Source organism: Emydura macquarii, unplaced genomic scaffold (genome assembly GCF_026122565.2).
Source record: "Emydura macquarii macquarii isolate MOO-44397 ecotype Brisbane River unplaced genomic scaffold, CSIRO-AGI_Emac_v2 contig_2948, whole genome shotgun sequence".
In the NCBI taxonomy this organism is placed as follows: domain Eukaryota; kingdom Metazoa; phylum Chordata; order Testudines; family Chelidae; genus Emydura; species Emydura macquarii.
In genome coordinates this window covers 4,228,116-4,241,723 of record NW_027133085.1, presented here as the reverse complement: position 1 = coordinate 4,241,723, position 13,608 = coordinate 4,228,116, and the positions used below count along the sequence as shown (strand labels likewise).

General features: G+C 41.3%; 1 protein-coding gene across 1 annotated transcript in view; it reads right to left on the bottom strand.

Moving 5' to 3' along the window:
* The window catches only part of LOC137167620 (palmitoyltransferase ZDHHC11-like), a 77,421-nt gene that overhangs the window by 36,071 nt on the left and 27,742 nt on the right, over positions 1–13,608 (bottom strand). Inside the window, exons 2-4 of the mRNA XM_067569831.1 lie at positions 10,776–10,997; positions 1,479–1,657; positions 519–620 (exon numbers count right to left, since the gene is read on the bottom strand). Of these exons, the coding sequence (XP_067425932.1) occupies positions 519–620; positions 1,479–1,657; positions 10,776–10,997 (503 nt within the window). The remainder of the gene's footprint in view (positions 1–518; positions 621–1,478; positions 1,658–10,775; positions 10,998–13,608) is intronic.

The window sequence follows — 13,608 nt, the reverse complement described above, 5'->3', positions numbered from 1 at the left end:
ATTTGTTACAAGGTAGGAACAATACACTTAGTACGGGTCAAACGATACCAACCAAGGACACTTTTTTATTTAATTCAAAGATCAAAACTTGCATAATAATCAGTTAAAGATAAGAATTAACTCTCAAATTGGTCAGGGAACATATATCTGGTAATAGGTATCCTGACTAGATATATTCATCACTAGCTTGCAGATTTTTACAGTGGACTTACTTATTAGAAACAAACTGCAAACAGTAAAAACTGGATGTGTCTGGGCCATATGGGGGAGGAAAGGGATATATTTAAAACTGATTTCCCAGAGAGGAGTCATTAGCTTGACCTCACTTTTCTACTGTTGAATAAAAGGCTGCTGATAAAGGAACATTCACTGCAAATCAGCCAATCCCTGCCAAGCAGTTAAATGTCTTCAAAGGAGGCAGGTGGGAAAAGCATCTTGCTCATTGTGAAGTACATTTAGCTCCCATTGATTTCTTCATGGACAATCAATATGTTTAAAGCTAGCCCATATTGGCTTACCAGTAATTTCTGCCTCCCACACAGTTATTGAGCCATTTACAGTGGTGATCGAAGTCCGCAATGCACTTATTACAGGCACTACAGTGTTTGGCTTTTGGACCTCTAAAAAACAAAAAGATATAAATAAAATGGAATCAGAATTAGTCAGTAAAACAGGCCACACTTATGGAAAAACAGGCAGTCTGGTGTATTGTAACAGGTTAGATATCATACAGAACAAATCACAAGCAGCCCAAGGCACATAGCCCATCCCACCCCACAACAGTTCCTCACCCCCTGCATTCTATTCAGGATTTCTCTGGCTGTACCAGCAAGGGGAGCACTGGCAGCAGGACGGAACTGTTAGCAGATGGAGTATGCTCAGCACAGACAGACTCTTTGGGAATTTAACTGCCAAACTCTGACAAGTCTCCACTCAGTGTTTGCAAACAGAGATTATTCAGAAGCATGTAACTTGGCCAGATTTGGGCTCATTTTCACAGGGATGGCAAAAAGCACATCCCAGAGCAACCCTCCTGCCAGATTTCAAGTCCCTGCTCCGAAAGGCTGGATGTGCTACGGCTTCTCAGCGAAATGGTTTTGAGAATTTTTCTCCTAAATAAAATGGACAACACAATGTATTTTCCCCTGATCTTGTTTTCAGAAACAGTGAAAACATTTTAGCTGAAACATTAAAATCACCCTGGAACAAACCCCTGGTATGGAAAGTTTCAGCCTGAAAGGTAAATTTTGCCAGAGTTAAAACAAGTGAAAACAGGATCTTATCATGAGTATTGCCAGGCAATCTCAACTATAGGCAGTGCTAAGTCAAAGCCACAAATTTCTTACTGATAGGTCTGTATCTCTCCAACCTGGCCAGCAGGAAGATGACTTCACAAGAGTAAAGAAAAATAGAATGTGTGTCTGGATTTAAACCAAAAAACCCTGATCTTTTTGGTATGTTTTTATTGCATAACTTACACATCAACTTCACAGAGATAACAGTGCTGGTTCTGAATGACGTGCTTATGCCTGCTTCTATCAAAGACTGGCATGGGACTGCTGTAGTTTTTCTTGGTCAGCACATTTTGATCTGCTGGGTCAATGGTGATGGCAACAAGGTGAGCAACTAAATGATGCACAAAAAGGACACCAATCACCTGCATTATTGTTAGTTAAGGAGAAATTAAGTGTTTAGGACAAAGAAACGCAAAGTTAAAGATCAAACATATGCCACTTACAATAGCTTTTGCTCAATAGATGTTCCTATGCCATTCTAAAGCATTCCCCTCCCCCCACCCTTAACCAGTGCTTGTATTTTGAAGACAAAGGAAGGATAAACTGCACTATGACTTGTAAAATGGAAGAAATGTAGGTCTAACTTCCATGACTTATGTTCCTTCTCTCCCTTGCCTCCCAGTTTGCCTGTATTCATTTTCAATATTATAAAATGAGAAAAATGCATTTCACTTTTACGTAATCTTAAATAAAAGGGACAACTACCTTTTTTTTTTTTTTTTTTTTTTTTTTTTTAATTTTAACTAATAAGTGGCATGCTAGCATCACAAGAGTTAGAAATCAAAGTCACCAGGTTTATCTCCTGAGTTAGTTCAATCCCCCTGACAATACAGGATTGCTCTCAGCAGCACATTTTTTAGTGTTTTGTCCAGGCTATTTTTGTAAATCCCAAGGCAATGGGGCCACCACTACTTCCTTTGAGAGACACTGTTCCACAGCCTATTACATCTCATTTTCAGATTTTTTTCCCTAATTCAGTATAATTTTGCCTCTCTTACAATTTCTTTTTCTTACCTACTAATTGTGACACGTAGCTATAATTACTGCCTAATATTTATAAATAGCCACCCCTTCAGACTTCAATATAGAAAAGTCCTGTAGACTTAACAGGGAACAAACTAGCAGGTTCTATTCAAGTTACTCTTAAAACTTTTTTAGACTCAATTCACCCCCTCCCGCGATAAAAGCCACACAGGAATTCTTGGGAGAAAACTCCAAGAGGATTTTCATAAGTTGTCCCAATAGGAATCATAGTTTATCCAAGGTTGCTGACTTTCACAATTTTATCACTAGTCTCATGATATTTGTTTTTTCCTGAAAGCTTCAGCTCCAGGAGCAATTTGATTATGTGAGACTTTATAAGAATGGGTTGGAGCCACATTCCAAGGTGACTCCTATCCCTGGGTTTCAGGGGACATAAACAAGTAGTCAGAAACTTACTGTTGTCCCTTCCTGAGAAGTAGTGGTATTGGGACTTTGGAGTATGCCTGTTACTCCTTAGAAATGAAGTTAGTAGCAAAGATTCAGGGTATTTCTTATTCCCATTTATTTATTTACAATGTTCACATAAGTCTTGTTTACCTGGGACAGAGCAAGCAGAGATGACAAGTTCCAAGTAGTTCACTTCCCCCCCCCCCCCCAAAAAAAAAAAAAAAAAAAAAAAAAAAAAAAAAAAAAAGTCAAACCACTACCCTGGAAAGCAGCTCCCTTTTTAAATCCTTGGTTGATCTGTGCCCCCCTTTCTGCACCTTGCCTTGTTCCCATCTCCCTAAACTTTCACCTGGGGAACTTGTCAGCCCCAAATCACATGGCATGACCACTAAAATTCCAAATACAGAGCAAGAGCTAGTTCAGGAGAGACTTTGTCTAGCTGCTCTGCAACATAAGAAAGTAATTCAATTATAACCAGATCCCCAAGAGTTCCAAAAAATTCACCTCTTGCTACAGAAGTTAATTGTGCAGTCATTAAGTACTAATACATTATCTTTTTGCACTGGCTGATTCTAGTGATGATTATCCCCTATGCCCCAAAAATGTTAGACACCCCACCCTTGAGGACCACACAGTGAACAGATTGTTTTGTGTAGCCTTAAATCAGCAAGAGTCCTCAAATTGCAGTAGTTTACTAAACGAGTAGAATTCACATATGAAACACTGAGAATAGCTGCTACATCATGTTTTTGTTTTGTTACCATGGTAGCAATTACCAATACTTTTGAAGAGAACGAACATTCAGTGACATGACAGAGAAGGACAATGGGAAGGTGTGTTTTCTTGACCAGAGCAGGAAGTCTCATTGTTTGCCCCAAAGCAATAATTTCCTACATTGTTTAAAGTAGAATTCTTCTCCATTAGAAACAGATCAAGTGCTGTATCAGTGCTAGATCTGATTCAAGAGTAAACAAAGCCCAGAGAGCTAGAAGAGCAGTTACATGACTTTGCCTTTTCACAAGTCTGCACGACAATTTAAACTTTGAAAACAGAAGATAAGGAAACTCACTGTAATACAGAAACTTTTTGTTGTCATACAGAATACAAAAATTTGCTGGATACAATATTTCTAACAGAGCACCAATTTTGGTTAAATCTTCTTTCAAAGATTTAAATCTTAGTCTCTAGGATTGAGTCTCACAAGCAACATTAGGACAGATTACATGATTTTTAAGTTATTTTGAAAATGATACACAGTCACTGGGACTTAAAAACAACTAACAGAATTCTAAAGTGTCCCTGGCCTGCAAGCCTTCTTGCCTCAAGATAAATGAAAAACCCTTTGTGTATGCATAACTGGATCAATTTTTCACCCAGTAGTTCTTAATATAGAAATTTTGTCAATGATGTGTAGGATTATCTCCCTCTGCACAGCATTTTGCTTGGTGTTTGGACACCCTATTTTTCCAGGGTCCCCACCCTGCCTATCAATGCAGCATTATTTGTACTAATGTATTTGATAACATCACAGTTGTTTACATCTATCTTAATTTGATCCTGAAAGTAATAAAGAGTCAAACATTGTACAAGAGTAGATTACAAGCCCTGTGATGTTTTCAGTTAAAAGGGCAACAATAATTATCTTTAAAGTTTTTCCTCCCTGAAACCTCTGCAGCTGATGGGAGTCTTATCCATCCTCCCTATCTTTCTCCAACACACCTGTGAGATCAGTGTGGGGGAACCAGGAACAGAGCTCCACAAAAAGCAATAGTCGCAGCTGCTTTGCATTGGAACAGTACCTCTTATTCACTTTGCCCCACCATAGGTGAGTTTCCTGGGTTCAGGAGGAAGTAGCTCTTCTACATCTAACTGGTGATATGTATCATCTAAGCATTCGTCAAAATCAGAGAGAGACTGAACTCTGAGAGCACACACACACCACAATATACATGTTTTTTGTTTAACCCATATGCAGGGCATGCCACACACCATTCACTCCCTCAATACACACACCCTTTGTAAGGCAGAGTTTGAACTCTGGATCAACTCCCAAACACAGTTTCTTGTTCACCAGAAGGGAGTGGCTGAGAAGGTTGCAAGAACAATTAAGGAGAATGACCTTGTAGCCTGCCTTAACACAAATTATTATTGCCACAGAAAGCTGCCAAAATACACGTGTGTACCTGAGATCCACGAGGTAAGCTTTGGATAGTCATACTTTTTATATCTTAGATATGCAGCATGAGCATTTAATAATGTGCCATTATCTTAAGATTTAGACTCAGATTTTAAGGTCAGAAGGGATCAATTAGTTTGACCTCTATTGAAGAGGTAAACTAACACTGAAAATTTGATGTCCATGTGCTTAGTGTAACCCCTTCCCCATAAGATCTGCATGAACTAAGGCCTTGTCTACACTACAAAGATAAGTCGACCTATGTTAGGTCGACATACAGCCACCACATTAATTACTGCAGTGGATGATGGCCACACTACCCTCCTTGGGTAGTGCTTCCACTGACCTAAGGGGGCAGCGTGGACAGCTGAGACTCTGGTGTCTCAGCTCTGCTGGCAGCCCCCGCTCCCGATTCCCCCTGAGAGAAGCTGCCAAGGGCTTCTCCCTTTCCGATTCCCTGCCAGGAGCTGGGGAAAGCCTCTGAGCTCTCCAGTGGAGCAGGGGTCACCTAGGGTCTAGTTGTCCAGCATTCTTGTCCATCTCATGTTTCCAGCAGAGTCATGAAAGTGACAAGAATGACAGCCAACAGCCAATGTAAGGAACTCAGCGTCTACACAGTGCATCGCCCTGACTATGCCAACATAAGCCCTATACCTCTTGTTGAGATGGTTTTATTACGTCAGCATAACAGGGGAGTTACATGAGTGGGAGAAGCCTTTCACTGTGTACACCTTCACTGTTTTGTCAACAAAAGCTGACTTTTGTCAATAAAACTCTGTACTGTAGACCAGCCCTAAATCCAGCCAGTACATCATCTATACATGAGAAAGGACTAGGCTTTATAGGGGGAAAAACACCCCCAGACACTCTCTCTCATATCCGCCTATGTCAGTGGAAATTAGCAAGCAACTTCTTCCTTAGCCCTATCTTACCATGGAAGTCCATTACCTTGGGAAGTCTTTCAGAGATGGAAAGACCCCCAACTCTAATCAAGTCAGGATTAAATAAAAGAGCTGTGTCAATTGATCTAAGGAAAGGAAAGGCAGAGGAGAAAGGAAGTCAGAAACACAGTTTTCCCATATTTGTTAAAAGGGGGGAACCTTCTCTAAATGAGAAAAAGAAAATTCCATGGACTCTCAGACTCCCCAAAAAGTCATTTACTTCTCAGATCTTTCAGGAAACACCCACGTGAACCTCCAGGCATTAACTCTCTCTTTTCCCCAAACAAGCCTTAACATCTACACTACAACATACAAGAACATAAATTTCATTATTTAAAAAAAAAAAAAAAAAAAAAAAAAAAAAAAAAAAAAAAAAAGCATCTCTTGGTTGCTTTGTTCCAAGTCACCTCCCCTAGCAGTGAGAGCACCAGCAGGGCCGATAAGGACCTCAGCAAAATGGAATTCAGCAAGGCTGTTATTCAGTGGCATACCACAGGTCTCTGGTGCCTGAGGGCCAAGTCTGCATTTGCACACCCCCCCTCCCGCCTTCACAGGGCAGGAGGAGTCCCAGCGATCCCAGCTGCCCCGGGGGGCGTTCTGTACCTGCAGGGAGGAGTGTGTGTGTGTGTGTGTGTGTGTGTGTGTGTAGGTGTGTGAGAGGCCTGGGGGGGTGCACAAATACAGGCTTGACTCCCTCCCCCACGCGCACACTTATCCACTGTGCAGCGCCCACCTCTCCTGTTCCAGCCCCACAGCCCAGTACCGGCTCAGACGGGGGCAGCTTCACCCCCCAGTGTGGGGGGACCGGGCCAGCTCTTCACAATGCGCGGGGGGGGGCGCAGGAGTGGAAGCAGCCGCCTCAGCCTCCTGCACCCCCCACCCATCGGGAAGGGCCAGCCCGGCGCCCCACATTTACCCACCACTCCAGCCCCGCAGCCTGGCACTGGCTCAGACGGGGTGGCCTCACCCCCTGGCCTGGGTGTGGAGGGGCGACAGGCTGGCCCTTCACGACGCGCAGGGGGCGCTGGAGGGGCCAGTGCCCCCCACACCCTCTGTGTCATGAAGGGCCAACCCAACCTGGTGCCCCACCACAGGCCTGCGCCCTGGGGCCTGGCCCCCCCCCTTCAGTATGCCACTGCTGTTATTCTTTTTAAACATGTGTAAACATGGTATACAAATTGAATTTAAAAGCTTTTTTTTAAAAAAATATATATAGAAATTACTATTTCCTATGAAGTAGGAAAACAAAAATATCCATGTTGTAAGATTATATTACTTTTCCAGTGTAAATCTGATTTTGACTAGTAGAAGAGATAAATGGCACCAACACATGGTTTTTCATTATAAACACAAGATTTGACTATACCAGTGTTTTCTCCCTTACTGGGTTATCATGGGTTATAAGTGTTATCATGCTGTTATAAGAATGCTGTATTGACACCGTATCACTTCCTAGCAACAATCTGTGTTTAGTATATAAATAGTACATAAATTCCTGGTATATTGATGCTTTCCCTTTCATAACATTGTTAACCTTCCTCCCGCCATCTCAAACCCAGGAATTTCAAAACAGTTTCAAATGTCCCTTTTTGGAGGTACTATAGAACTCAAGACACTGATTCATGATTTAAAGAAGAGCAAGCACAGTGTGAAGTAATTCGATTAGAAGCTGCTACATGTTACCGAAAAGCTCACTATAAAACGCTAACATTTTCTAAGTTTGCTATCCATTTCTGAGCTGCTGAGTTGAGTTTTGATTCTGCAATGAGCAGGATGCCCTTTGGTCAATGAGCACTGCAAATGTACAGTACACCCCGGGTTGTGCCCCAAGTTTCTTTTGCATTAGAAAAGTGGGGCCTAATCTTTTCAGCTGAGGGTCAAACGTAACATTTCACAAAGGTCAAGGGGCTACAGTTCGTACTTGGGAGCAGATTTTCTTTCCTGTTCCATTCTCTTTGAAGCACTTAGGGCTTAGACTACAGCTATACTACAGAGCTTGCAGCTGCACCACTGTCACACTGCTAGTATGGATGCTCTAAGCCGACAGGAGAGAGCTCTCTTGCTGACATAATTACGCCAGCTGCCACAGGCTACCTTGCCTGTGGTAGCTACATTGGCGGGAGAAGCTCTACTGCCAACATAGCACTGTCCACACCGGTGCTTGGGTTGCTGTAACTTATGTCTCATGGGGGGTGGCTTATTCACACGCCTGAGTGACATAACTTATACCAACTTAAGCTGTAGTGTGTACATACCCTTAAAACTGCCCAAAAGCAGTGAACAGCCCTCAAGCCCCCTGCTGGGGATTTCTCAGCAGGTGTATAAACAGCATAATGTGCTCCTACACCTCTTTCGCCCTACAGCCCCTGGTACAGAGGGCATCCCAGGGTCACGAGGGGATGGCGCACATGGCTTACTCTGCTAGCATGTGATATCTTGGCATCCCAGAATGCTTTAGCCTGGTCTGGGACAGAAAGTCAGGATGCAGTAACTAGCTGCTGTTTCTCAGCTTCTTTTTCCTTTCACTTGGACCTTTTTGGGTGGCTGGGTTGGGGAAGGACTTTGTTAGGCTCTTCACCTAGGTTCAGGCAGAGTCAGTCAAGCTCCTATTCTTCATCTACCAGGGCTCTGACAACCCTGGAAGGGAGCAATCTTACTGGAGCAGCCAGAACTCCTCTTCCCTTCCTCAACTATGACTATGGTCACAGTAAAATTAGGCAAAATTTATGAAGGAGTCATGGTAAAAGTGCACAAAATCAGGGTATGGTTTGGCCGGGGGGGGCTGAAGCCTGAGCCCCACTGCAGGTGGCTGACGCAGTCACAGAATCCATTAACTCCATGACCAAATCATATCCTTACCTATGACACAGCAGTTACTAGACAGCAGCTGCTTCAGAGCACTCCCAAGCTCAGATCTGTGCTAGAGCTGGCCACAACTGACAGCCAAAAAACCTTTTTGATGGGAAAAAAAAAATGCAGATTTGGTGACAAAACATTTTGCTGAATTTCTCTGGTCAATAAAGTAACCTAACCTAACCTAACCCAACCCACACCCACACCCAAATCAAAGTCTTTCATTTTTATATGTTGGTAAGGAAACTGACTTTTTGGCTCTAAATATTTTGTTTAGAAATTTCCTTTAATGTTATTTAAAATGTTTTGTTGAAAGTTAAAAAATGCTTGAAATCAAAGCAAAATGTTTTGTTTCAGACTAAATGTTTAACTAAACAAATCTTTCAACTTTATGATTTGCCCATTTTAAAAAAATATATTTTGATTTTGGGCTGACCTGAAACTAACTTTTTAAAAAACAAACATTTGGAATTGCCAGCAAACCCCAAAATATCAGTGATTGATCAGTCTTTAACCCAGGCAGCTCCTACGGCTGCAGAGGAGGCAGGGAGTGGTAGCACCCCTAGCTCCTCGCCATAGTGGCTGGGGTTGATTCAAACGCTTCAGTTTAAAAAGTCAGAGGGTGCAGCTCAAGGGACTCAGCTGGATTTCAATCAAATGCAGCTTTCTTTTTCTTGATACATTCACCTTCCAGGATCACAGTTTATAGTCTCAAAGGCCACAAGTTAAAAATGCACACCTAATTTCTAATCTAAATTTGTCTGGCTTCAGCTTCCAGCCATTGGTTCTTGTTATGCCTTTCTATGCTAGGTGAAAGAGTCCTTTACTAACTTATTTTCTCCCTGTGAAGGTGCTTATACACTGGAATCAAGGCACCTCTCACTCTGATAAATTAAACAGATTGAACTCTAAATCTCTCAGTGTATGATGTTTTCTCCAGCCCTTGAATGGTTTTTAGAGCTCTTTCATGCACCCTCTTCAACATCCTTATTAAAATATGGACACTGAAACTAGACACAGTGTTCTAGCATCTAAAGACCTCCCAACAGCCCCAGTTTCATGGACTGTCCTGCTTTGACCTACAAAACCCCATGTCCTGTCCTTGGGGGAGGGTGTGGAGTGGGGGTGGAGACAGAGACTACTGGCCAGGCTTGGCTCCCCAACACCACACATTACAACCTGCTTCCCCTCCCATCCTCTTGCAGCATCCTCCCCACTCTCTAATTCGCTCCTTGCTTCCACCACCACCTCCCACAGGCCTTACCCAGCCCTTCTCCTCCTCAAATCTGACACACATTCAAAGTATTGGAGCTGAGCCCAGCCAGCTCCACAGGACAGGAGCCACCAGGGCAGGGTAAGTGCAGGGTAGGCTTGCTTTGCAACTTCTCTTCTTAGGCCTCCCATCCCATCCTTGCAGGGGCAGGACCCTTCCCCTTTAGCCACTGGGAATGTTATGCATCTGTCTCATCAATGCCATCCACGGAGGTAAGATTAGCTCCCTATTCCTACTCACTACTCCCTTCTTTATACAGCCCAGGATCACATTAGCCTGTTATTTCTTTACCATAAATAATTTTACAGTTCTTTATTTCTGATGTAAATAATTTCCCCAAAAATAAAAGTGATGGAACACCCAATAGGTAACTCAGGGGCTGAAGTGCGGTGTACACATGGGACTGTTTGTCAATACACCAAGGAGTCTTTCAAAGCAGTGGAGAATTTATACCCCACCACCTGACTGCTGAGCAGCTCATAGTAAGAACGAGACTCACATAATGGGCCTGATCCAAAGTCAATGAAGTCAATGGATAGACCCCCCACTGACTGATGGGCTTTAGATCATACTCAATATTAGCTGGCGAAAACAGATTTAAAAACAAAACAAAACAAAAATTTGCAGGAAGTGAAATTATACAAAAACCATCCACAACATGCAAGTGTGGTTCAATTTACAGCCAGGGAAACGTGATCCACTTCTCTAACGCATGAACCTTTATTTATAGCTTAAGCCAAGTATATGTCATTTTAATCCTGAACCCATGCAAAGCATGTCCTGGAAGGGGAGGATAAAAAGGATACAGCATAGGCAGCGTACTTCCATCCATGTGGAAGCAAAGGGATGTAGATCCCAAACCCTACAATGGCCAGGTATGTGTAAAAGAGCAGACCAATAAACTGAAAAGTGTGGAGTGGTAAAGACCAGCCATTCACCCTGGAATGCTGGGGTGGAGAAACCAGGCCATGTCTGCTGTTCAGCTGCTCAGGTCCCGTCCGCCTTAACCTCCTATCATAGCAGTTCATCTGCAAGAAAGCAAAGAGAATTTTATATCCCCCGTTAAAATTCTCTTCAGTGCATTTATTTTGTTACTTTGAAAAGCTACGACATAAAGAGTAAGGGATGCAGATAAAAATGCTGTAGAATTCACTCAACATTTGTCTGTTGTGCTGCAATGTTTTCTTCTTAATTCTATTTTTGTGCAAATAAGTGAACCTTCCATCCAATCTCAATCAGAGCCAACATGCAAATTACATCGCACTGATCCCCTTGTTTACAATAAGCCATATAAAATAAATCTCATGAGTGAAGACAGTTCACACTAAACAATTTAATTATAAACCTCTGCTAAGCAAAGCAGCTAAGCTATAGCATGATACTGATGGCAGGCATCTTGGAGATACAAGCAAGGCTATATAACTATCAGACAACTTCTAATCTTTATTGACGCCAATATTGTCTTTATATTCTGGTTAGTTCTCTTCCTGTGATGATTTCCCCACCCTCTTTTTTCACCTGCTTATTTCTTCATCTCTGCAATATATTCTTATAAGTGATCCACAAATAGAACAAAAAAAAAAAAATTCACCAGCATTACAAGCATGTGTTCAATACCACTTCTATAGTCTCTTTGGTGCATTCTAAAGCAGATGGATCTCTCAAACCCAGCATACAAGTCACATTTAAGAAAGCCCTTCTGGGAAGTGTAAGGGCCTTCCTTTACATTAGACGGCACTATGGGAAACATGAAGTCACACATGAAAGATACACATAGCCTGTTGACATGTGTTGCCACCTATCTAGAATAGGTTAAGAAAAAAAGTAAGGTAAAGTGCTAGTGAGTAAAAACAAGCCTACATTTTTATACATTAAGACAGCTATTCAATGAAGTGTCACAAAATGAAGACATGAAGCTTCTAGGATATGTATCAAATGTAGACTGAAAGGGTGTTCATCCTAAAGTATATGGTTAGGGGGCTCTTTGTTTTTAATTGGAAAAAAAATCACAGAATAAGCTACCAAGCTAAAATATTACTATAATTTCTGTAATCAAGTGTCCCTAAATTCTTAAAATACACATGTACCTTATCAATTGAATATATTCATATGCTATGAAAAAGTTAAATATATATATTAAAACATTAGCCAGTAGTGAAAGATAGGCAGATTTATTTTTAATAAGCAGCTAACAACCAAGAATGAGGTCTGTGCTGATAAGAGTTTTGATTTGATTAAACAGATCAAATTCACTAATATTGACATCATGGCAAGGTGACTGAGGGAAAGATAGTAACAGATTATTTTCAAGACTAAAAAACCTAAATTAAACAATATAAATATATTAATACAAAACAAATTTAAGTAACACATACAGAGTACTCACTTCAACCATTTTTCTTTATCTTTACATCTGAAGCTTTTCTTGCTGAAGGCTGAAACCTTCCTTTCCAAAGAATCAAACACTTTTAAACATGACAGCATCAGGATTTCTCAATGACGGAAACAAAGTTTATCTTACAGCATTTTGCTGCTGCTCATCGATGTACATTAGTACCTTTCGCACACAGGTTCCAAGCCACTGGTCTCCATTTATGTAAGGGTATTACAGCATACAGAAAAAAATCCCCATTAGCTTTAGGGAAGAAATTTTGTCTTAAAAGCAGTTTTGTCCTGGAGACTGATAACAAATGCCTGTCGAAGGATTGTCCAGCACATTTAGAACCTGCAGTTATATAATGCTTGGCAGAACTGACATAGCTCAAATACCAAATTCTTTGAATTATTAATAAGAGAATCTCCTTCAGGCACAAAGCCTCTCAATGCAGTGGTCGTACAACAAATACCCAATATTTTCAATACTCATCTGCCTGCCTGCTCCAAGGAGTCTTTACAGCTTGTGTAACTACCTGCTGAAATTCTGTTTGAAATCTCAGTCAAAAAGCCAAACACAAAAGCATGTTATTCGTGGATTGTGTATTTCACAGAAACCTGAGTAAAACAAAATGAAACCATCACAATCTCTGGATAAATGTTTAATGCCTATTCTTATTTTGTGCAATTTTACCCACATGGTAAAACTTTAGGGTTGGATTCTAGAAAGTGCTGAGCATTGGCTTAACAAATTTGACCTCAGTGGATGCTTTACAATGAGCTTCCATGCAAATTATGGCACCACTAAGCACTTTGGAAAAACCCCTCCCCTAATGGCTTCTGGTAGTTAGAGACCTACTCCCATGTGGTCACATCTGAACTTACTGTAAATACAGTATTACACTTGTATCTACTTTACTCAATTTTAAATGTACTGTACTAAATGCCAGGAAGGCTTTTTATTTAACTGTAACACACACACACAAATGTGAACTTATTAAAAGCATACATCACGTTGTGTATCTATTGTATATAGTCATAACTGATTACGTTCTTTCTGCATTACTACCTAGTAATGGTTGTTTCAGTTTTGCTGCCTAGATTGACAGACATGAACGTACTTTTGATCAAATGTCTGGCAAATTAGGGGACCATCAATTTTAAGTCTTAAGGGACCAGTATTTTTCATACTTGTCTGTATAGCAACTAGGATGCTGTTGGTGCTGTGTAAATAATAAGCACACTTGAAATACCCACCTGGATACT